Consider the following 24,841-nt stretch of genomic DNA (forward strand, 5'->3'; position numbering starts at 1 on the left):
TTGATAGAACTGTAAGGAGAAATAGAAAAACCTGCTATTAGAGTTGTTGATTTCAACATCCTACTCTAAGCAATTTATAGAACAACTAGATAGAATCAGCAAAGATAAAGAATTTCTACAACCCAATCAACCAAATAGGATCTAATCAATATTTATAGGACACTTCACTAGACAATAGCAGAATACATATGTTTGCAAGTGGCCATAGGAAAATATACCATAATAGAACATATGCTGGCCCATAAAACCTCAAAAAATTTGAGAGAGTTGAAATCATGCAAATCATGCACTCAGATCAAAATGGAGTCAAACTAGAAATTAATAACGAATGCCCCTGTGCATCAGCACTCCTGTATCCCTTGGGTAAATTCCTAGCGGTGATATTGCTGGTTCATAGTGTAGATCTATTTTTAATTTTTTGAGGAACCTCCACACTGTTTTCCAGAAGGGCTGCACCAGTTTGCATTCTCACCAACAGTGCAAGAGTGTTCCCGTTTCTCCACATCCTCTCCAGCATCTGTAGTCTCCTGATTTGTTCATTTTGGCTACTCTGACTGGCATGAGGTGGTATCACAGTGTGGTTTTGGTTTGTATTTCCCTGATGAGGAGTGACGTTGAGCATCTTTTCATGTGCTTGTTGGCCATCTGGATGTCTTCTTTACAGAAGTGTCTATTCATGTTTTCTGCCCATTTCTTCACTGGATTATTTGTTTTCCGGGTGTACAGTTTGGTGAGTTCTTTATAGATTTTGGATACTAGCCCTTTGTCCGATATGTCATTTGCAAATATCTTTTCCCATTCCGTTGGTTGCCTTTTAGTTTTGTTGATTGCTGATGCATAGGGGCACTATAAACACCCCAATGTTCATAGCAGCACTTTCAACAATAGCCAAATTATGGAAAGAACCTAAATGTCCATTAACTGATGAATGGATAAAGAAGATGTGGTTTATATACACAATGGAATACTACTTGGCAATGAGAAAGAATGAAATACGTCCTTTTGTAGCAACGTGGATGGAACTGGAGAGTGTTATGCTAAGTGAAATAAGTCATACAGAGAAAGATCAATGCCATATGTTTTCACTCTTATGTGGATCCTGAGAAACTTAACAGAAGACCATGGGGGAGGGGAAGGGAAAAAAAAAAGTTAGGGAGAAAGCCAAAGCATAAGAGACTCTTAAAAACTGAGAATAGGGGCACCTGGGTGGCTCAGTCGGTTGGGCGTCCGACTTCAGCTCAGGTCATGATCTCGCCGTCCGTGAGTTCGAGCCCCGCGTCAGGCTCTGGGCTGATGGCTCAGAGCCTGGAGCCTGTTTCAGATTCTGTGTCTCCCTCTCTCTCTCTGCCCCTCCCCCGTTCATGCTCTGTCTCTGTCTCAAAAATAAATAAACGTTAAAAAAATTTTTTTTAATAAATAAAAATTAAAAAAAAACACTGAGAATAAACTGAGGGTTGATGGGGGGTGGGAGGGAGGGGAGGGTGGGTGATGGGCATTGAGGAGGGCACCTGTTGGGATGAGCACTGGGTGTTGTATGGAAATCAATGTGACAATAAATTTCATATTAAAAATATAAAGATAACAGGAAAATCTCCTGCTGGAAACTACACAAAACACTTCTAATTAATCCGTGGGTCAAAAAAGAGTTCTTAAGGGAAATAAAAGTATGTTGAACTGAATTAACATCAAAATACAATAGATCAAAATCTGTGGGAAACAGCTAAAGCAGTTCTGAGAAGATTTATAGTGCCAACTGTACACGTTAGAAAAAAGGAAAAGTCTCAATCTAATCTAAGCTCCCTCCTCAAGAATCTGGAAAAAGGAAAGAAAAAAACCCCCAAAACAAGCAGATTAAATTAATAAATATTAGAAGTAATGCAATTACTTCTAATGAAATTGCAAACAGAAAAACAATAAAGAAAATTCATGAATTAAAAATCTGTTTCTCTGAAAATATCAATAAAACTGATAGACCTCTACCAAAACTGACAAAGAAAAGAAGACACATATCACCACCATCAGGAATGAAACCATGGTAACACTACAGACTCTGCAGACAGAATTATGCTGAGTGAAACAGCAAATCCCCAAAGCTTATGTACTATTTGATTCCATTCCTATATCATTCTTGAAATGACAAAATTTCCAAATTTAAAATTTTTTAAATGTTTATTTATTTACAAAAAAAAAAATTTTTTTTTACATTTATTTATTTTTGCGAGACAAAGCATGAGCAGGGGAGGGGCAGAGAGAGAGGGAGACACAGAATCAGAAGCAGGCTCCAGGCTTGGAGATGTCAGCACAGAGCCCGACGCAGGGCTCGAACCCACGAACCGTGAGATCATGACCTGAGCCAAAGTCAGACGCTTAACAAACTGAGCCACTCAGGCGCCCCTAAGTGTTTATTTTTTTGAGAGAGAGCTAGCAAGCACGCGTGAGGGATGGGCAGAGAGAGAGAAGAGACAGAATCCGAACTAGGCTCTAGGCTTTGAGCTGTCAGCACAGAGCCTGACGTGGGGCCAGAACTCACAAGGCATGAGATCATGACCTGAGTTGAAGTCAGATGCTTAACTGACTGAGCTACCCAGGTACCCCTCAAAATTTTTGAAATGACACAATGATGAAAATGGAAAACATTAGTGATCCAAGGTTATAAGGAGGAAATGGGAATGGGAGCAAAATGAGGTTTGTGATAAAACTGTTCAGTATCTTGACTGTATCACTATTCAAAATACTGGTTATTATACTATAGTTCTTCAAGACATTAACATTTGAAGAACATGAGTAAAGGGTACATGGGATCTCTCTCTATTATTTCTTGCACCTGTATATGAATCTATGATTATCTCAAAAGGCTTAATTAAAAAAAAAAAAAAGTACAGTTGACACTTGAACATGGATTTGAACTATGTGGGTCTGCTTATATGCAAAATTTTTAAATATAGTACAGTACTATAAATGTATTTTGTCTTTATGATCTTAGTAACATTTTCTTTTTGTTGTAAGAGTACAGTATATAATACATATAACATACAATATATGTATTAATTGACTACGTTATCAGTAAGGCTGGTCAGCAGTAAGCTATTAGTAAAGTTGTTGTGGAGTCAGAAGTTATATACACAGATTTCCAACTGCGTTTGTCAGGGATAGCTATCAGCATCCCTAACCCCTATGTTGTTCAAGGCCCAGCTGTACATGTAAATAACTGTCAAGTGGAGCTATACTTAATAGGGATTCTGTAGGGTAAAAAGAGTACTTTTGATTGTTGTGATAAGGAAGAACTTCATTGAAGATAGTATTGAACCTCGACTACATAGAATGAGATGGGAGAAAACACAGGGCATGTAGGCTGAGCGGAAACATGAGCAAGCACAGTGTGTGTTCTCATATAGCTTTTAAGCCTTTGTTTTATTCACTTGAACATGTCCCAAAAGTATATGATAAATGTATAAGTATTTTTAAATTATAAAATGTTGATTTCTTTTACTTTAGAACATGATGCTTATTGGAAAGCAAAGAAATCTTGTTTCTATGGCCTAATTCAATGTCAGTCCTACACTAAATGTTTGGTAAATGTTTGTTGATGATAATTGCAGAATTAGCAGAAAGATTTATATAATAGCAACATATTTTGCACAAATTACAATAAGCACTTAATAAATGTTAAGTAACACTGTCAGTAAAACCCATATAAGAAACATGATAGCCAGCCAGAGTAACTTGAGATCTGTCAGAAAAGAACATCTAATCCTGCTCTAATGTTATTCATGAGAAAATAGGACTAAGAAGTTATGACTGCTTGAACATAGATAGCTGTTTCCTATCCAAGCTGGATGATAGAAACTATGCCTACCTTATCCTCTATTATTTGAGAATCCAGGTCTTCTGAATTCCCCACCAAGCTCTGTCAACTCTTTATTGCCCTCTAAACTATAGTTAGGTAAAATATTGACAAAATGGAAGCGTACAAAGGAAAGGAGGATGTCAATTTAAAAAATCTTATTACCTCTTTTTCAACTCTCTACATACTCCTGCATACCTTGCTTGAGTAACAAAGCTTGTCTTTCTTATTCTTTACTTGAGAACATGATCTTTTTTGTATAGAAACAGACCTGATTTCTTTTCATTGCATTTTTAGTTCAATAGAACATTGATTATAAGTCTCTATAGCTTCTAACAAGCTTGGAGTAAAGGTAAGTGGGTAATCTCTGAAATTTAATAGTAAGCAATACAACCAACATTTAAAGTCATTGTTTTAGGGCACCTGGGTGGCTCAGGTGGTTAAGCATCTGACTTCAGCTCAGGTCATGATCTCATGGTCTATGAGTTCGAGCCCTGTGTGGGGCTCTGTACTGAGAGCTCAGAGCCTGGAGCCTGCTTCGGATTCTGCGTTACTCCCTCCCTCTATTCCTCCCCGGCTCATGCTGTCTCTTTCTCTCTCAAAAATAAACAAACATTAAAATATACATTTAAAAATAAAAATAAAAAAGTCATTGTTTTAAGGCTATCATTCCAATAATTTATATTAACCAGAATTCCTATGTATCTCAAGTGTCTCAACATATCAGAGACTTAACGAGAAATGCGCTTTTGCTGTAAATGTCTTCATATTGTAGCAAATTAATGGGTTAGTGTAAAAACTTAGTTGTGAGGAGAAATACAGCAACACAATGAAGGAGTATCAGAGATGGTTTGTGAACATACATCAACTAAAAAGTATTACTTTTCACTTCTCGTAGTAGCTTCTTGCATATTAATATTTAAGCTAATTGCAAATGATGTTTTCTGATTTATTTTTACCCAGTCTTCCCATGATTAGGTGATGTCAGTGACTCCCCTGTTATAATTTACTATTTTAATTAAAATTCTTATTTGCACACAGCCTCTCTACTTTTATATTTAATATCGGATTTCTTTCAGACTTTAACCCTTTAATAGTTTGTATGAATTTGTATGACTTGACATAACAACTTTGTAATCGAGTTAAAGTTACCAGTTCTATCACAGGCCTAGAAAATTAAAACATACCATTGGTGTTTTCTAGTGGGTAAACTAAGGTACAAAGAGCTAAAGACATTTTTCTGAGTCTTTGAAGTGGGGGTACAAGTTCTCTTTAGCTTCTAATTGATGGGGTTCAACCTTAGTACTTTCTTTGGGAAGTCAGTAAATCAGACATCGGAAGATAAATTGCAGCAGGTCTAGTTGTAGGAGTCTATTTTCAGGCTTAATATTTGTGGTTCAAAATGGTCATATTTAGTCCCTCCTCAGCTACAAGTAGAGCTGTTCTGACTGTATTAATGACAATTTCTAATAATTTATGACTTACATTTTTTCTTAGATTACAGCGTCAGAGCCACGCTAAAGATAATGAAATCAAGAATCTTAAGGAGCAACTTTCCATGAAAAGGTATAAACTTGGCTGTTGATTTGGTTTAGTATATGTGCATCTCTGAAACTCTTAGGTATTTCACTCAGCATGTTCTGGCCAGGGTAGCCGTATAATTTATTATCCAAACTGGGGCACTTTAGAGCATAAAATTGAGCATTAGCATTATTAATAATTACACTGGGACAACAGTTATAAATTGGAAGTGCCCTAGGCAAATTGGGACATATATTTGCCTTAGTTCTGGCCCTAGAAAACTGCTGAGGGAGATTAGATGAGCAAAGTTGTAGTGCCACAGTAAGCTTGCCAGGGACTAGAGCTTATGTGTTCTTATCGCTTAATAGTGCTAGGTGTGACTGATTTATGAAACTGGCTGAGTTTTATTCTCATTGACATATTTTTGCCTATAGGTAACTTTTTGGGAACTTAGATTCAGTAAACATAGCATAAAATTCACTGTGTTAAGTTATACAATTCATTGACTTTTAGGATGTTCACAGAGGTATACAACCATCACCTTTGTATGATTTCAGAACATTCTTATCACCCTAAAGAAATTCTGGATACATTAGACATCACTCCTCCTCCCCTCCCCTAGCTTCTGGCAGTCATTAATCTATCATTTGTTGCTCTGGATTTGCCTTATCTGAACATTTCATATAAATATAATTGTATAATAAATACCCTCTTATGATTAACTTCTTTAACTTAATGTTCTCCAGGTTCATCCATATTGTAGCATGTTATCAGTACTCATTCCTTTTTATGGGTAAATAATATTCTATTGTAGGGATATACTAAAATTTGTTGACCTTTTCATCAGCAGATGAACATTTGTTTCCATTTTTTCACTATTATGAATAATACTGTTATGAACATCTGTAAGTGAATTTTTGTATGAACATAAGGTTTTCAGTTCCCTTGGGTGTATACCTAAGAGTGGAATTGCCGAGACATGTAGTATAAACTCTGGTTAAATTTTTGAGGAACTACCAAACTATTTTCCAAGTAACTGCACATTTTACAATCCTACCAGCAATGCATGTGGGTTCTGCTTTCTCCACATCCTCACAGATACTTGTTAGATTATCTGTCTTCATTTTACTCATTGTAGTGGATGTGAAGTAGTTGATCATTGTGGTTTTTTATTTGCATTTTCTTAATGATTAAATATGTTGAATATTTCTCATGTGCCTGTTGGCTATTTGTGTATCTACTTGGAGAAATGGTCTATTCAAATCCTTAGGCCATTTTTTTATTTTATTTATTTATTTATTATTATCATTTTTTAATATATGAAATTTATTGTCAAATTGGTTTCCATACAACACCCAGTGCTCTTCCCAAAAGATGCCCTCTTCAATGCCCATCACCTCCCCTCCCCACCCTCCCACCCCCCATCAACCCTCAGTTTGTTCTCAGTTTTTAACAGTCTCTTATGCTTTGGCTCTCTCCCACTCTAACCTCTTTTTTTTTTTTTCCCTTCCCCTCCCCCATGGGTTTCTGTTAAGTTTCTCAGGATCCACATAAGAGTGAAAACATATGGTATCTGTCTTTCTCTGTATGGCTTATTTCACTTAGCATCACACTCTCCAGTCCCATCCATGTTGCTACAAAGGGCCATATTTCATTCTTTCTCATTGCCACATAGTACTCCATTGTGTATATAAACCACAATTTCTTTATCCATTTATCAGTTGATGGACATTTAGGCTTTTTCCACAATTTGGCTATTGTTGAAAGTGCTGCTATAAACATTGGGGTACAAGTGCCCCTATGCATTAAATTGGGTTGTCTTTTGTTGAGTTTTCAGAGTTCTACACATGTTCTGGATATAGGTCCTTAGTCAGATACATGATTTGCAAATATTTTCTCCCATTCTGTGAGTTGTCTTTTTACTTTCTTGATAATGTGCTTTAAAACACAAAAGTTTTTAATTTTGTTGGAGTCTAATTTATTTTCTAATTTATTTTTTCTCCTGTTCTTGTAGGCAATTTTGTACAATATTCAATGGCATAATAATTCCTTTTGGTTGAATTAATATATGTCCTTGAATATTTTTTTTCCCTGAAAACACTGTAGCCTTAGTGGTATTAACAATACAGTATATTGTTTTATCAAGCTTCTCATTAATGTTTGTTAAGTATGCAAGTATCCAAGTGTTTCTAATAATGAAACAATGAGGATAGCCTTTGGAAACATCCCTATTACAAGATTATATTTCCATTTGTTTCCTTTAAAGTCATAATTTAGTTTGTGTGCTCTAGAGTTTGGGGCTCAGGTGGGGCGCCTGGGTGGCTCAGTCGGTTGAGCGACCGACTTCGGCTCAGGTCATATCTCAAGGTTTGTGAGTTTGAGCCCCGTGTCGGTATCTGTGCTGACAGCTCAGAGCCTAGAGCCTGCTTCTGATTCTGTGTCTCCCTCTCTCTGTGCCCCTCCCCCACTCATGCTCTGTCTCTCTCTCTCTCTCAGAAAGAAATAAACATTAAACAAAAATTTTAGAATTTGGGGCTCAGGTGTAGGAATCTGAAATGGGATGGGAAAAAGTCAAACCTTATAGGTAGTCTTTCTCCATAATGTCCTTCATAAGTAATGTCCTCATCATCTCCCTCTCTCCCTCTCAAGCTGTAGGATTTGTTTTCATTCTAAGGTGTTGAATGTGAGCACTGAGGCAACCAGTGCAATATTTTAATGCAGTGATGGCAGGGATAATAAAAACCTTTTGTAGTTGCTATTTGGGGATACAGAAAGGTTATAGAAACTTTATGTGAAATTTATAAATAATAATAGCTTACATTTATTTAGTACTTAATGTGTATTAAACACAAAATATTTTTATGTATGTTATCTGAATGAATTTTCACAACAGGTCTTTGAGGTAATTACTACAGTATTCTCCATTTTCACATGCAAAGAAACTGAGGTATAGAGAAGTTAAGTAACTTGCCCAAGGTTTCACATTTATTAAGTTTCAGAAATCAGATTCATCGTCAGACAACTTTATTTCAGAACCAAGTTTTATTTTTTTATCATTAAAAAAAAGTTTTTAATGTTTATTTATTTTTGAGAGAGAGAGAGAGAGAGACAGAGAGAGACAGAGAGTGAGTGAGTAGAGGAATAGCAGAGAGAGAGAGAGGGAGACACAGAATCCGAAACAGGCTCCAGGCTTTGAACTGTCAGCACATAGCATGAACGGGGCTCAAACCCACTGACCGCAAGATCATTACTGGAGCCAAAGTCGGATGCTTAACCAACTGAGCCACTCAGGTGCCTCTCAGAGCCAAGTTTTAAATCATAGCCCCTATATTGACAACTTTAAAACTTCTGCACTCTTAATAGTAAAGGATAACAGTAAGGGTTAAGTAAATGTTTTCTCTTGCTTTAAAAAAAATTTTTTTTTAACATTTACTTATTATTGAGAGACACAGAGCATGTGCAGGGGAGGGGCAGAGAGAGAGGAAGACACATAATCCGAGGCAGGCTCCAGGCTCTGAGTGGTCAGCACAGAGCCCGACGCAGGGCTTGAACTCACGACCCTTGAGATCATGACCTGAGCCGAAGGGCTCGAACTCACGAACCTTGAGATCATGACCTGAGCCGAAGTCAGACGCTTAACCACTGAGCCACCGAGGCGCCCCTCTTCTCTTACTTTTATATGCTGTAAACTTTTACAAGAAATTATTTCTTACTCATTGAATAGTTTTGTATCTTTCTCCCTCCTGAATAGGGTAGAAAAGCCTATCCTTGCTGCAGTGTTGTTAATTCTTTAATGGTCATATATTTCAGATCTCAGTGGGAAATGGAGAAGCATAATCTGGAAAGCACAATTAAAACATACTTAAACAAACTGAATGCAGAAACTAGCAGAGCTTTAACAGCTGAGGTAATACATAAATACATAAATACATAAATAAGGAGAGAGAGAGAGATGGGGTTGGGGAGGGAAGTTTTCCTTGTATACTAGTATACTAAAGAATTGAAAAAAAAAAACAAACCTTATTTCTGAATAAACAAATAAGTCATCTTAGGACCAGCCAGAAAACATAACTCCAACTTCTGTGCTCTTTGACTCATTGCAATTTTGTACATGATTACTTCATTGTTGATGATCTTATGTTGTTTTCCTCCCCAGATGACTTCAGGAGATTGGTCTGCTTCAGTATATATAGGAAATACACACATTTTGGGAAAATTCTCATGAAGCCAGGTCACTAAGCCCAGTTTATAAGAATAACATTTTACTGCTGCTGGAGATAATATCTCCTTTCTTTGTTAGTTCCTATGTAGATCTTCCCAAAACACATATACATCATACACTCCCAATTTCAAAAACCAACTTACCTTCTAGACCCCCAGAATGTCACTCACAGTTTGTTCTAAGTTAACTTAGAACACCACAACTAGGGTCTCTTCTAAAAGACATGTGATTGATTATCTGTATGGATGTAATTTTTATTTATAGATATTCAAACTTGATATAAAATGTTTTATATCAAATGCTCTAAAAATTTTTAGAGAGTTCACTAACACGAAAAGGATTATATATCTTCCTACCTCTGTCATGGGTGAGCTCTATTCTTTAGCAGAATAATTGGGAATCTGGAGGTCAACAATCAAGGAATGATACCTGAACCAAAAATAATCTGGAGAGTAAAATGCTAGCTATAACTGAAAAACCAAACCCTCAGATTACTTTAAGAGCTCAAGTTTGTATATTTTGTTTCTCACTACTTTTACTCAGAAAGTTTCTTTCTCCTTGCATGATTAATTTTATAAACCCTTAATGCTATCCAAGAATATAATCTACTTTCAGTGAATATTGAGTGATTACTGAGAAAAAACAGAGGCCAAGTAACCATGCAACAATAATGGTGCAGAAGGAATTCCTGCTATGGGGGAGACATTGGACCCATTGACTTCCCAAAGTCCATTTGGACTGCATGCTCCTCCTGTGTGGTCTTATTATTTTCTGATCCCTTCCTCAATTAACAAAACAAAACAAATAGCAGGATTCTTTTGAGTTTTCTTAAACTTTGCTGCATAGTAGAGTTACCTGAGAACTTTAAAAAATCCTAGCACTCAGGCTCTACCTGGTATCAATTAAATTAGAATTTCTGGGACCAAGGCACCATTTTTTTTTTTTTTTAAAGTTTCTCAGATGATACCAGGGTATGTTCAAGCTTGAAAAACTAATGTTCTGGAATGGTTACCAACTCAGTAACCATTGACTAAAAAAGTTAGAGTTGCAGAATTAGAGTTTTTCTAATGTATTATGGATGGTCAAGAGGCTCAGGTGCTGGAAGAGATTGAGAAATAGTTTCACCTTTACTAGAAATGATTTAGAAAACAACGTGTTCATTTACAAGGACACCTTCAACTTCTTTGTCTTCCTCTCAAAAATCTGTAGGTGTACTTCTTACAGTGTCGTAGAGATTTTGGTCTGCTCCACCTAGAGCAGACTGAAAAGGAATGCCTCAGTCAGCTTGCCAGGGTGACTCACATGGCGGCAAGGTAACATTTTACTCTTCCTTAATGCTTCTTTATCTCAGAGATACTAACAAGAGGCTTTGAGGTCAAACATAATCTGTGTTTTACATGTAAGACACCAGAGTCTTTGGAGTAAACAAACCCTTATTTTTTTTTAAACCTCAAAATTCATTTAATCACTTTGATACTTTTGCTTGGTTGCTTTTCCCGAAGCACTGAGAAATCTGAGCACAGTAATAGCTGCAGACAAATTTTTCCCTTCCCCTTAAGTGAAGTAGATGAAAAATCTCAGAAACATGCATCCAGACTAGATATTTACAAAACGGGGTGGATTCTAAGTGGAAAACCTTTTTTCTAATAGATTTCTCTTCTAATGCTTGATTTTAAATACTTTTGGAATACATTGAGGGAAAGATCAGTATTAACACCTGAAATCCTAAGTTAAAGCCAATTTCTTGCTGTGTGATAATAAGTGATTTTTAAATTTGGGGCAGGTTGCATGAGACTGTCCTTAAATTTATAATTTTATGGAGTGTACCTTCATGCTTAAATAATTAACTAAATTAGGATTTCTGGGACCAAGGCATCATTATTTTTTTAATGATGATCATTTTAATGATCATCATTATTCTTCAATTCTAAAGAATCAGACTCTCTGATGTTTAGCAAGATTCCCAGGATATACTGATGTGCATTCAGGTCCGGGAAGCACTGTTGTAAGTGATCAGTCTATCTTTGCTTGCTAGAGGGAGAAGGGGCACTCTATAAACTAAAATATTATCAAGACTCTTTGTATAAGATGATCTCAGTGATAACTTATTCTGCTCTTTTAAAACTGGTGTGCTGGGTGACACTGGGGTGGGGATATTTTAATAGAGCCTTTTGAAAGGCCTCATGAAATCTCTTCTAGAGATGGCAGACCTTCCACACCTCAAAGGTGTTCCTACTTAAGTCATCTGGTGGGCATGTTTGGCAGAGCTGCTGTGTTTGTGTAGTTTATGCACTGCATCGAGGCAACAGTCTAATTCATCCTCGCAGAAGAGGTAGTTCTTCCTGATTTGCCCTCCCGTAAGGGTATCTTTTAGGAATTTGCACAAGAGCTGATAGGCCACCTATGGCCCTGGGATGTCAGGGCTACTGTGAAGATAGTCTAAAACCTGCTTCCAAGAGGAATCAGCATCTGGAAGGATGCTCCTGCTTTTGATGGCTAGGGCATTTCCCTGTTCGGCCTTCTCTGCTTCCTTACTTCAACAGAGGGATTCCTGTGTAAAGATTTCATATGTCCTAAAAAATATTGCCACGATAGAAAACCACTTGGTGTTGTGGAAGCAGAAGTTGTATTTGCTCTTGAAAAAGAAAATATATTCCCCGTCTTTGTTTTATTTTTAATAACAAAACCCTTCCATACAACTTTGTGCCCATTTGAGGTAATTGTTGGTGTCCGAGGTAATTTTGTTGCTGTTTTATATTATTTACATACATGCTAAAGAATATAATGGAAATTTTTAGAGACCTATGTGGTATATAAAAAGAAAGAACTTTCTCTTGTGTCTCCTTTCCTACATCAGTAACCTGGAATCACTTCAATTAAAGGCTGCAGTAGAGAGTTGGAATGCCATTGTAACAGATGTTAGAAATAAGATTGCATTCCTCAGGGTAAGTGCTGAAGTATCTTTAGAGTAAATTGAATGTTGTAGGAGGTATATACATAAAGAAAACATGTAACATTAACAACAATTACTGGAGAAATTTAAGGAAGAACATGGTTTTTTTTCAGTTATTACAATTTGTGCCTTTTTAAGGTTTGACCGATATTTCCACGTAGTTGATTGTAGACAGACTCGTAGGCTAATACATGTGGGTTTTTCAGGTCTTTTAAGTCCTTCATACAATAAAGGAACTCAAAAATTGTGCTTCACACCTAATTTTCCTAGAAGTCCAAAGCTGATAATGCTGTAATCAAAAATAATTGTCATAACTTGATCTGAGTAATTCTGTGTTTATATTATTAAAAGGACAATCAAGCAGACCTGTCTCGGTTTTCAGTCTTAGATTTTATGTTCTTATTCCATAATGCGAAATATTTATTCATTATTTAATAGAATTAGGACTATGCTTAACGTAATCTAAAGAGATAACCTACTGAATATTTAATAATTTCTTCATTTGGCCTTAGGATATTTTTGTATTTATATCTTCAGGTAAATATATAATGTTCAGTGTTTTGTGATTTCACAACACTGCTAGCAAAACAATGACATTTAATTGTGACAACTGCCTCAGAGCATTACCTATTTGTCCAGCTTTTCCGGTGGCTGTCTTGACTGTTTCTTTGCAAGACTCTTGTTATGAGGTCTTCAGTGATGCTTAGCATTTCTGTTGGGTTTACTCACTGGCCTCACAAGAGCAGCTACATCTTTGTCTTCTTTCATGCACAGGTCTTCTGTGTGAAGTTTCTAATGTTTTATTTCTTTTCCAGTCTCTGTGGGTTGTTTACAAAATAATACTGTGGGGGCGCCTGGGTGGCGCAGTCGGTTAAGCGTCCGACTTCAGCCAGGTCACGATCTCGCGGTCTGTGAGTTCGAGCCCCGCGTCGGGCTCTGGGCTGATGGCTCAGAGCCTGGAGCCTGTTTCCGATTCTGTGTCTCCCTCTCTCTCTGCCCCTCCCCCGTTCATGCTCTCTCTCTGTCCCAAAAATAAATAAAAACATTGAAAAAAAATTAAAAAAAAATAATACTGTGAAGTAACAATGCCAAAAACTTTTGAGAGTATGTAGTTAAGCTTCAGAGATTGGAGTCTTAGTTTTGGCAAAATCCATGTGATAAAACAAAGGTATATATGATACTAGAGAAAACTAGAGGTATAACTCTGAGATAAACAAAATGTGGATATTTAATGAGTATTTCCCCTCCAATTTTTAAAGTGAACATTTGCAAGTAGCTCAACTCTTCATTACAAATACTGTTTTCCCATATTTATCAGCCCGATATTATTTACAGCTTCTTAAATCTTTAGACACTATTCACTTTATATCAGTGATTCCCATTTTGGGGCTGAAAATTATGGAAACACTGAAGAATTATCATAGGATCTGTGAATTATGTGTCTTTGTATCTTGCCAGTACATTTGGGGATAGTGTGTTATAGAATTACTTTATGTCAAAAATCGTTTTTATGTTATTTCTGACATAATTGGTTGAGAATCACTGTTGTGTGTTTTATTATTCAAAACTGCATCGAGTATTCCCATATGCTATTTCTTTGAGGTTTATTTTGCTCTAAAATATTGTTTCTCTTGTTCTACTAGACACAGTACAATGAACAAATTAACAAGGTGAAGCAAGGGTTTGCCTTGAGCACCCTACCTCCAATCCAGCTTCCTCCACCACCACCTAATCCTGACATACTGGTAAGAAATAGGACATTTTGAAAAATTGCCATCTTCATCTTGATGAAGTGCTAAGGGCTATATGTTTAATGTGTGTTCAAAATAGAATAGGCACATACTGTGCATATTGTTTGTAATTATGTCTATTCCTGCTATATTATTTCCAGATGATATAACTAGTTGACTGGCTTAGCCATGCCAATACATAGGTGTATCACTGGATTTTAGTGATGTATTTGGTAGCTAAAGAGGTAATATATTCTCATGCATCCTGTCAATCTCACCTGTCAGGTAAGAGAAAACTGATGGATGGGCAGAATTCCCAATGCTCTCAGGTTACCCCTAGATGACTAAACCATCTCAGTATAGTACCCTAGCGGTTTAGACTTCACCCCTCCACTTCTACTTTGAACATTCTGTTCCTTAACTTTTATCCCTATTCTACCTTTAGTAGCTTTCATTTATGCCCCTTTCTTGCTTATTGCTGGGAATCAGTGAGTCTCAATCAGCTATCTCTCTGTTGGACTATTTATATTATCCTTCTGGGAAACATAGTACCTTAGCCCAATAAATTCACACAGCTTTTCAAAAGACCTTTCAGGAAAGAACCATTAGGTGATCATTTTTATTATCAAAACACATCTGGGAATAGGAAAAGGAGAAAGGTGTGAGATATTTAGTGGCCAATCACTTTCAACCCCAGCACTTCTGCTTGTAGTAGAACTTTGAAAATGTTATTTCTGTAATTAGTTGAGTGTATCAGAGAACTTGAAAATTATGTGAATTATGTGGAGTTACACTGTGTTTCAAAAGCAGGATCCAAAGCTAAAAGCATTATATGGTGTACACCATGGTCTTTAGAATGCAGTATTGCCTTTTATATTTTTAGTTCAGTTTTTATAGGAGCACTACATTATGAACATTATTATTCTAGGGTTGGAACTTCATCATACTCAATTACCTCGATAAGAAATATTATATGCAAATGATGGAGAAATCCAAAGAGTCCTTGTAGTTCTACAGGAAGTAACACATATGCTTGTATGATTTCTAGAAACTCTGCTTTCTGCCCATTTTCAAACTACCACCTGTAGGTTGTAGTTAAACTCTCCGATAACTCTAAATATAAAATGGCTCCAGAGACTCCGAAGCCACATACAGAGTTGTTCTTTGAAGTTTCTTGAAACCAGATCAGCACAAGCTGTCTGATAGCAGTGATAACTCCATAGCTGACATATGTAGTTAAACTTTGACCTCTAGATCCTCATCACTTTGAAGGCTTTCTTATGTCTGATGGGGCTTAACCCAGGTTTAGTCAAGGGCAAAACCCCACTGGCAGTTAAGCTCTGTGCATCCTTCTGCTAACATCTGAGAGGTACATGTGTATCTTTTGTGCTTCCTAACTAGCATCACCGCTGTGTTTGATCAAAACTAACAGTTGTGTTCAAGTGCAAGCATCAGCGACCACTAAACATTAGTGGAACAGTTTGAGAGTGCAAATGCTAGAAATGTAACGATGCTATTTGCCGTAAGTTAAGATTATTCAATGGAAACATACTAGAGATCTGGGTTTAAGTCCTAACTCTCTGAATAACTATGTTATTCTTGGAAAAATCAGCTATGCTGGACTTTGTTTTTTCCATGTATAACACCAGGAAATTATACTAGATGACCTGGTTACTGAAATACATCTATGGGTATGTATATAAGTGATGAATCACTAGATTATATTCCTTAAACTAATATCACACTATATGTTAACTAGAATTTAAATAAAAACTTGAAATATACATACATACATACATATATACATACATACATACATACATACAGAAAAAGAGTTCATCTATCTCTGAGATCCTAGTATTATAAAGAATAGTCAACAGGCTTTAAATGTATAGTAGTCTAACCTGAGAAATCTGAAATAAGGGGTACTCTTCCCAGTTTAACCCAGTATTTTTATATGTTTTTATTCTATCTTGGGTTTTGTACCCTGGCTATCTAATTCTCCCAAGTAGTATTAGGTAGTGGCTGTCTGCAAAGAGAGCAGGAATACTGACTCATACCCACCATCCATTCATTCTTTAAAAACTTTACATTATGAAAATTGAAACACAAAAATAGAATAGTATAACAAACCTCTGTGAACTAAGAGAGCCAACATTTTGTTAATCTTGTTTCATGTCATCCTCTTCTTCCTACTGGGATATTTTAAAGTACATATCATATAATCTCATCCATGTATAGTTCATCCTAAAAGATGAGGAGATTATTATTATTGGATATAATGATAACACCATTTTTTTACCTAAGAAAATTAAAAATTTAATATCTAATATCCATTAGATATTATTAGATATAATGGTATCACCATTTTTTTACCTAAGAAAATTAAAAATTTTAATATCTAAAATCCAGTTAAAATTTATATTTCCCAGTTGCCTTAAAAATGCCTTTTTCTTACCTAGTTTACAATATTTCCAATTTGATTGTAATTACTCTTTTAATAACTTATTTTTAAAAACAATTCAAATAAAGTTTTAACTTCGCATGTGGCTCATTGTTCTTTAAATCTCTAGCAGCTACCCCACCCCCCTCTTTTACTCATGTCATTTATTTGTTAAAAAAGTTCAGATTCCCACATTATTGATTTAATTGATTGCATCCTTGTGATGTCATTGTACATGTTCTATTTTCTATAAACTGTTGATTAGATCTAGACAGTTGCTTAGAATCAGGTTCAGTATTTTTAGCAAGAGTACTTACAGACAATGATATACACAATGTCTTTCCTTTAGTGCTATTAAATAAGAATCCGGTGTCAACCTCATGTATTCATTTTATTGTTCCCTATTAACCTATGATCTGTGTTGATGTTCATTTTTTTCCAATTCAAAAAATATTTGAATTTCTGTTTATGCCAGTGCTAGACTTGGCACATAGTAGAAACTTAATCTGTCCTCTTCTGTAGTCTAGTCAGTAAGGTATCCATCCCATTGCTAGATGCTAAGAAGGGCTAGCTTTCCACAGCCCCCTGGAAGGTGCAGTAACACCTATAAGCATGTCTACAAGTCATTTTAAGGGGGTTTATGCCCCAGGCCCACTGCACTTCAGCTTTCTGCTCTCATTGGAGCTAACCATAAAGTCAAAATCCATCAGGTGATACAAGTTCCCTCCAATGTGTAACCAAGGAAAGTAATATTTTCTATAGTCAGCTTTGGTTCTTTATAATTTCTGAGTATCAGTATTATTCATCAATGTGGACAGTACTCATTGAGGAGCCTCTTAGCATAGTCCTATATTATTATAGTTGGGAGGGAACTTTAAAAATCACTTAACCTAATAACCCTCTGCTTTATAGATTAGTAACTTGGCATCCCTGGTTACCCAGCCAGGTAGAGAGACTAGAACTCACTTCTCTTCTCTCTCTGCTCTTTTGTATATTCACTACCCTTCGCTTTTCCAAAATGCGTACATTTAACTGTTATGACAACACCAATTCTAATGCTAGTGCTTTGTATCTAGATTTCAAATTGTTTTCCCCCAAACATTGCTCTATGAATTTAGATCATTGCCTATATAATATATAAATGTATTGGGTTTTTGTTTTTTTTAACCTTTTCTATTTTAGATGCAGCAGTTCTTGGGAAGACCTCTTATGAAAGAATCTTTCTTTAGACCGATACTCACTGTTCCTCAGATGCCTGCCATTTGCCCTGGAGTCATCTCTGCACCTGGCCAACCTAGAGCCCCGCTGGTACAGATCCCTTTTTGGTGGAATAGTTTTTATCATCACAGTAGACTTCATGAATGAATGTGTTCTGTTTATTTGATAGGTGGTGATGGTGGTGGTAGTAGTGGAGGGGAGGATAACTGAATGACAGGTGAATGAATAGTTCCATTTGAAGTGCTGTGCTAAGAGCATTCCATATATTATTTTGTTAGCTGATACTGGTTTAGCTTCTGGAGACAAAGATAAATACCTTTTTATAGTAGACAGTCCTTATAGGATTTTATAGTTTTGCTTCTATAATAGGCAACAATATAGGGTAGATTAATATTTTTAATAGATAATTTATATTTAGCATGTTTGATGGGTAATTAGAAAGCAAAGAAGCCAATTCATAACAAAGTTATGCCACAAAGCTAAAGAAAAACTTTATTTACACAAACATACACACACATATGTATAGTAGCACACAGAATATAATTTGCATCACCTTGGAATATACTATAAAGTGATGAATCGTCCTCCTAGCTACAACTAGCCAAATAAGCCTTATCCAAACCTGAAGAGGCAATAGAGAAAATTTAAATGACCAGGATTATTAGTTGTAATCTTGGCAAAGGTAAATGTTTTTTAATAAAAAAAAATCTTGTCCCAGAAGATTGATGTTAACTAAGGAAAATTCTCTAATCTTGACTTTCCATAAGCGCATTCTTATCAGTTTTTTATACCTATAAATAGTCTCCCTTTGAAATATATAGTCAGATGGACTCTTATTTTTGTAGAGGCTGACTCTGCTAATAAATATGTACATAGACCTTAACATGTTAACTGAGTACCACATCTCTTTATTCCCCATGATATCACAGTGTTGTTCATGTGGTTTGCTCCCCCACCATTATATTAAAGATAGTTTTGTGTGTGTATACATGCACACACACAGACACACACACACACACACACACCCTTATTGAAAACTTTGTGAAGTACCTCAACCTAATAAGATTATTTTCTGATTCCTGGGGAAAAGGTTGATACTAAGGCAAACCCAGATGTCTGGGCAGTTTTCTCCTCTAAGTAGGCTTTGTAGGAGTTACTTCAGTAGCTGTTAGTAATTGCTAATCTTTCATGAGTAATCTTATATTTTAAAATAACCTGTAAAGCCTTAGGTAAAAGTTTTCATGTTTATAATTACCCTAGTAATCAGCTAAAAGTGTTCACTTCCTGATATTAGAGTCTTAAAGTTTCTAAGAAGAAATGCCATAACATATGGCAAAACTGATGGTTTCATGGCTCAGAGGTGTCACTACAACTTGCATACCACCTTTGTCTGTAACATTCATGAGACATGGGGCAGACATGCTAGTAGTGGTCTCATCTTTATTTCTTTGAAAATTCAACTATAGCATAAACTACTTTTATAATTAGAAAAATCATAAAAAATGGAAATGCAAGCTAGTGCAGCCACTCTGGAAAATAGTATGGAGGTTCCTCAAAAAACTAAAAATAGAACTACCCTACGACCGAGCAATTGCACTACTAGGCATTTATCCACGGGATACAGGTGTGCTGTTTTGAAGGGACACATGCACCCCCATGTTTATAGCAGCACTATCAACAATAGACAAAGTATGGAAAGAGCCCAAATGTCCATCGATGGATGAATGGATAAAGAAGATGTGGGGTGTGTGTGTGTATATACACACACAATGGAGTATTACTCAGCAATCAAAAAGAATGAAATCTTGCCATTTGCAACTATGTGGATGGAACTGGAGGGTATTATGCTCAGTGAAATTAGTCAGAGAAAGACAAATATCATATGACTTCACTCATATGAGGACTTTAAGAGACAAAACAGATGAACATAAGGGAATAAAAAGAATAAAAGCAGGGAGGGACAAAGCATAAGAGACTCATAAATATGGAGAACAAACAGAGGGTTACTGCAGGGGGTGTGGGAGGGGGGATGGGCTAAATGGGTAAGGGGCACTAAAGAATCTACTCCTGAAATCATTGTTGCACTATATGCTAATTTGGGTGTAAATTAAAAAAAAATTTTTTTTTAAATCATAAAAAAGCAAATAACAGAAATATACAAAGTAGAAAGTAAAATTATTTTGCAGTTAAATCCTAGGAAATAATCAGTTTACAGGTTGTTTATAACTTGAGACCTTTTCTATGCATATGTATTTTTTTAATTTAATATAAAAAGAGCCCTACCGTAAATACTATACCACAGACTTTAAAAAAAAATGAAACATAATGGGGCACTTGGGTGGCTTAGTTGGTTAAGTGTCCGACTCTTGATTTCGGCTCGGGTCATGATCTCACAATTGTGAGATCAAGCCCTGCATCAGACTCCGCACTGGGCATGGAGTCTGCTTAGGATTCTCTCTCCCTCTTCCTCTCCCCTGCTCATGCATGCATGTGCATGTTCCCCCTCTCTCTCAAAAAAAACAAAACCAAGTGAAACAAAACAAAAACCTTTCATGGGCATGTCTTCTTCTCAGATATATAGATATGTTTCTAAGGACCTGATTAAATATGCTATAATTCACTCATTCCCCTCTTAGCACACTAGTTGTTTCTTTACTATTCTAAAATACAGCAGTAAATACTCTGTATTTCTGTAATTTCTTCAATTACAGAGACTCACATGTCTCCTTTTCAAAATAAGGGTAATTAAAAACAAGAAGTATTGTGCTAGTTAAATTTTTAAAAAAATTCTAAAAAGGGAATGTATAGGTCGATATTCTTCCTCTTCATTCTACCCATTTTCTGAGGTATGGAAATACCATGTTGTCATGGAATGTTACTTCCTAATAACTGAAGCTGATGGGTTATAACTGTGTTCCTTTCAGATGACTGGTATAGCCTGGACTGTACCGGCGCCTGTGGGAGACGCTGGGCCTCCTCCCAGTGCAGGTCTGGGAAGTGACCCCCCCATGATGAATTGGGAGAGGATTATAGACAGGCTGAAAACTGCTTTTCCACAACAAACCAGGTACTTTAATTATTATTTAGTTGTGAGTACAGATCATACTCTACATTTTCCACCACCATAATTAGGGGAATGAAACAAACATACACACAAATATATTTCCTTTCCATTGCCTTGGTAAGGAAAATGAAATTTAAAGGGATAGTGTTCAATATAAATGCTAAGCCTCTTCACTAAATATATTAGTCTTAAATTATGACAGAATAGATTTTTAAATTTAGGTTTGCTCATTTACTAAGAAGTATAACTAGTCATAAGCCTATCCAATTTTAATGCCACCAGTTACAATAATTAATAACCTCTTTCCAAAATGAATTTTGATTGTATGCTATATATATATATATAAGCCCAAACATCAGGTTTTACTTTCCTGTTTCCTTAATTTTATTTAGGGCTCTTAGTTTTTGTTAGGGAACACAGTTAAATGCAAGAAATAATTATTTTGCTGTGGTTTTCACAGTTCTGACTTTAGCAGAAAGATATTTTTCTTCTCCAGAAATGAAGTTTTTTTATCCTTTTGTATTTAAGGAAGTAATTCTAGTTTTTAACCAGTATTTTCATTTGAAGGCTAACACTTTTATTTAATGAACATATTGTTATGTTTCAGGATTATGGTTTTCTAAATATAGTGAACAGACAATGAAAATAGAACTGTAATACAGTTATAAGTATATGTACATATAAAATGTATAAAATGAATAGTAATCCAAGGTAGTTTACCAGGCTGATGACCTGACACTTCATTTGGGAAAGAAAATATTTCATCCTATTCTATCCTACCAAAAATGTATACAGACTTTGAGTCAGCGGAATATGGGATTTGAAAAGGAATGTATTGATTGTGTGATAAAGAAACCTACATTATTTTAATGTGTCTTCTAGCTTCTCTGTTCAGTTTTAATTTTGTAAAACTCAGAAACAAAACAAAGATTAAATATTAACACAGAAAAGAGACCTATAGTAACCCAAGTTAAAAGGAGTACTTTAGTCCTGAGTAATAGCAGTTAGAGACATGATATAAAGAGCTTAGTACATAAGTATGTAGATAACAACCTCAATTTTCATACAGTAAGTTTTCAAAAACAGTTAAAGTTCTTTTTTGGAAAGAATAAATATTAAATAAACTTGAGTTTTCATTTTGGTTTAAGATAAATTTAGGTAGACTTTAGATCAGAGACCTAAAGGGCCACATCTCTATTCTACATACCCATCATACGCTAGGATTTTGTAACTTGTATAGAGGGCATGCCCTCAAGGCAGTAGGAAAAATCACCACTGCTCTTTATTTGACCTCTTCCAGAAAGGAGCTTACGGATTTCTTACGGAAATTGAAGGACATTCATGGGAAATCCTTATCTGGACTGACATTTGATGAAATTGTATACAAGATTTCCCAATTTATTGACCCCAAGAGATCACAGGTAAAAAACAAAAACAAAAACAAACCTGTATCAGGTAGTTAGCAGTCTTAATTATCTTCATGTCTGTTCCAATAAACTGTAATCACATTAAACATCTATTAAAAATTGAACTTAAATGGTATAGTAAGTCTTTTTGAAATACTACCTGATCATTCTCGAATAAAAATGATCCTCTTGGAATTGATTCTAGGTTACTTTGACTCTAAAGGAAGACATTATTTCTAATTTTTGTAAAGACTTGTTTTAATTAAAAGGGCATATAGAGTTGTTTTTAACTTGGCTTTGAGTATACAAGTAATATTACTAACGTTTTATTTCAGGATTTTTCACAAATCTAATTGACCTTTATCCTTTTGCTAATTCTCACTGTACCCTATTTTCTATGCTATTCTACCAATTCTTCCTGTTTTTGAACACTTCTGAAAAAAAAAAAGTAAGTATAATATTCTTATTTTCAGAGTCAAGGAAAATCTGTGCCAAATGGTAACTGTGTTTCACCCAGCCACACTCCTCCACAGTCTAATGCTGCCCAGCCCCCCAAACCAGCCTGGAGGCCCCTTAGTTCACAAGGGCCTGCCACATGGGAAGGAGACAATAATTTGGTGAGAATGAGACTGTTGATTCTAAATACATTTAAATTTGGGAGAAAGAAAGGAGCTGAATTGGGCCTTCTGTGTGTATTTTCCCTAGGATGAAGAGGAGGAAGAAGAGGAGCCTTGTGTGATTTGTCATGAGAATCTCTCTCCAGAAAACCTCTCAGTTTTGCCTTGTGCTCACAAATTCCATTCTCAGGTAACCCTTTAAACTTATCTTTTTAAATATTTTGCCATTTAATCAACTAAGCAAGATTCATACTGCCTTACTTGAAGTCATTTATATGTATCATGGCTATAGCTGTGTTACGAATTCCATGGGAAAGAACTCCAGGCTTTGAAGAACCACACAGAAACATTGATGCCTGTTTTCCCCATACTTAGCCCCACTTTGCACCGTGCTTTCTCAGATCTCTACATACCTTACACGAAAAGAGAGACAGTGATGAAATTGAAATAATACAGAGTAGTTTCAAATAGAACTGGAGGGAATGTTGATTGACACAGCAACTGTGTCACTTCATCTCAATTTGCTATAAATAACATATAGTATCCTTTGTTCCCATTTACTGATGACCCGTTCCCTTAGAAAGCAAAAGACTCACCTTAACAGTCTTTCTGGGCCTTGTATTTGCTTTTTAGGTGCTCAAGTTTCAGTTTTGATATTAGAAAAATCTGAGACTGGCATATCTTTTGTTGATTCTTGGCATTTGTATAGATTAATTTCTGGTGTTGCTGTGCAAATGCTATTGATATACAATTTATGATCCAAGTCTAATGGTGCAAAGATATAATTTGACCCAGGAAAAGATAATCTTACATACACTTCTCAGGGAAGTGAACAGTAAGTAGCCGGCTCATTCAAGCCGTATATGTATAACGTGACACATAGTTTGTATCTACTCTGATATGAAGAAGTAGACACAGAATGGCTACTCCCAAAAGACCAGGAAAGATACTTAGCCATTTGAAGCTTCCATTTAGAAAATAAATGTTTAATGAAACTTCTTATTCTTTGCCATTGCCTGTAGAATAGAAAGCAGGTGACCCACTGAGGTTACTTTTCTAGGGTTATTACAATTAGTGAGCCTAATATATAGTGCCTATTCTTTTTTCTGTTTGTTTTTAATTTATATCCAAGTTAGTTAGCATATGGTGCAACAATGATTTCAGGGGTAGATTTCTTAATGCCCCTTACACATTTAGCCCATCCCCCCTCCACAACCCCTCCAGTAACCCTCTGTTTGTTTTCCACATTTAAGAGTCTCTTATGTTTTGTCCCCCTCCCTGTTTTTATATTATTTTTGCTTCCCTTCCCTTATGTTCATCTGTTCTGTGTCTTAAAGTCCTATGAGCGAAGTCATATGATATTTGTCTTTCTCTAATTTCACTGAGCATAAAACCCTCCAGTTCCATCCACGTAGTTGCAAATGGTATAGTGCCTATTCTTAATCTTCTCTCATCTGACCTGGCTCTCATTATTTATACAGGTAAAATTGATTTGTTTTTGGAGAGTTTTTACTCAAGCAAATCACTTAATAGATAGTTCATAGCTAAAGAATACTTCCATTTTCACCAAAAAGACATCTGAAAAGTATATCCATCATCTAGGGATTTTAAATTCAAAACACCATTAGCACTTGGTACAGGGTATTAGTCACTTTTGTATTTTTTTCTGGATTATAAATGAGAACAGTATATAATTAACTAGAGGAAAAATATGTGGCAGGTTTCCTCAACCTCTTTGTTAGGAAGAATTGGTACTCATCCTGAAAATTGGGTTTGGAGAAAGGATCCTAATAGAATAAACTGGCTGAAAGGTGTTCTGCTAT

General features: G+C 35.8%; 1 protein-coding gene across 12 annotated transcripts in view; it reads left to right on the forward strand.

The window, feature by feature from the left end:
* DZIP3 (DAZ interacting zinc finger protein 3) overlaps positions 1-24,841 on the forward strand; it is a 137,459-nt gene that overhangs the window by 78,157 nt on the left and 34,461 nt on the right. For all 12 annotated transcript variants that reach the window (XM_045036897.1, XM_019839662.3, XM_011285969.4 and 9 more), the window contains 10 exons: positions 5,342-5,410; positions 9,176-9,272; positions 10,797-10,900; positions 12,445-12,532; positions 14,184-14,285; positions 17,896-18,021; positions 20,856-20,998; positions 22,296-22,416; positions 22,875-23,018; positions 23,107-23,208. In XM_045036897.1, the coding sequence (XP_044892832.1) occupies positions 5,342-5,410; positions 9,176-9,272; positions 10,797-10,900; positions 12,445-12,532; positions 14,184-14,285; positions 17,896-18,021; positions 20,856-20,998; positions 22,296-22,416; positions 22,875-23,018; positions 23,107-23,208 (1,096 nt within the window). The remainder of the gene's footprint in view (positions 1-5,341; positions 5,411-9,175; positions 9,273-10,796; positions 10,901-12,444; positions 12,533-14,183; positions 14,286-17,895; positions 18,022-20,855; positions 20,999-22,295; positions 22,417-22,874; positions 23,019-23,106; positions 23,209-24,841) is intronic.

This window comes from Felis catus, chromosome C2 (assembly GCF_018350175.1).
Source record: "Felis catus isolate Fca126 chromosome C2, F.catus_Fca126_mat1.0, whole genome shotgun sequence".
NCBI lineage: Eukaryota > Metazoa > Chordata > Mammalia > Carnivora > Felidae > Felis > Felis catus.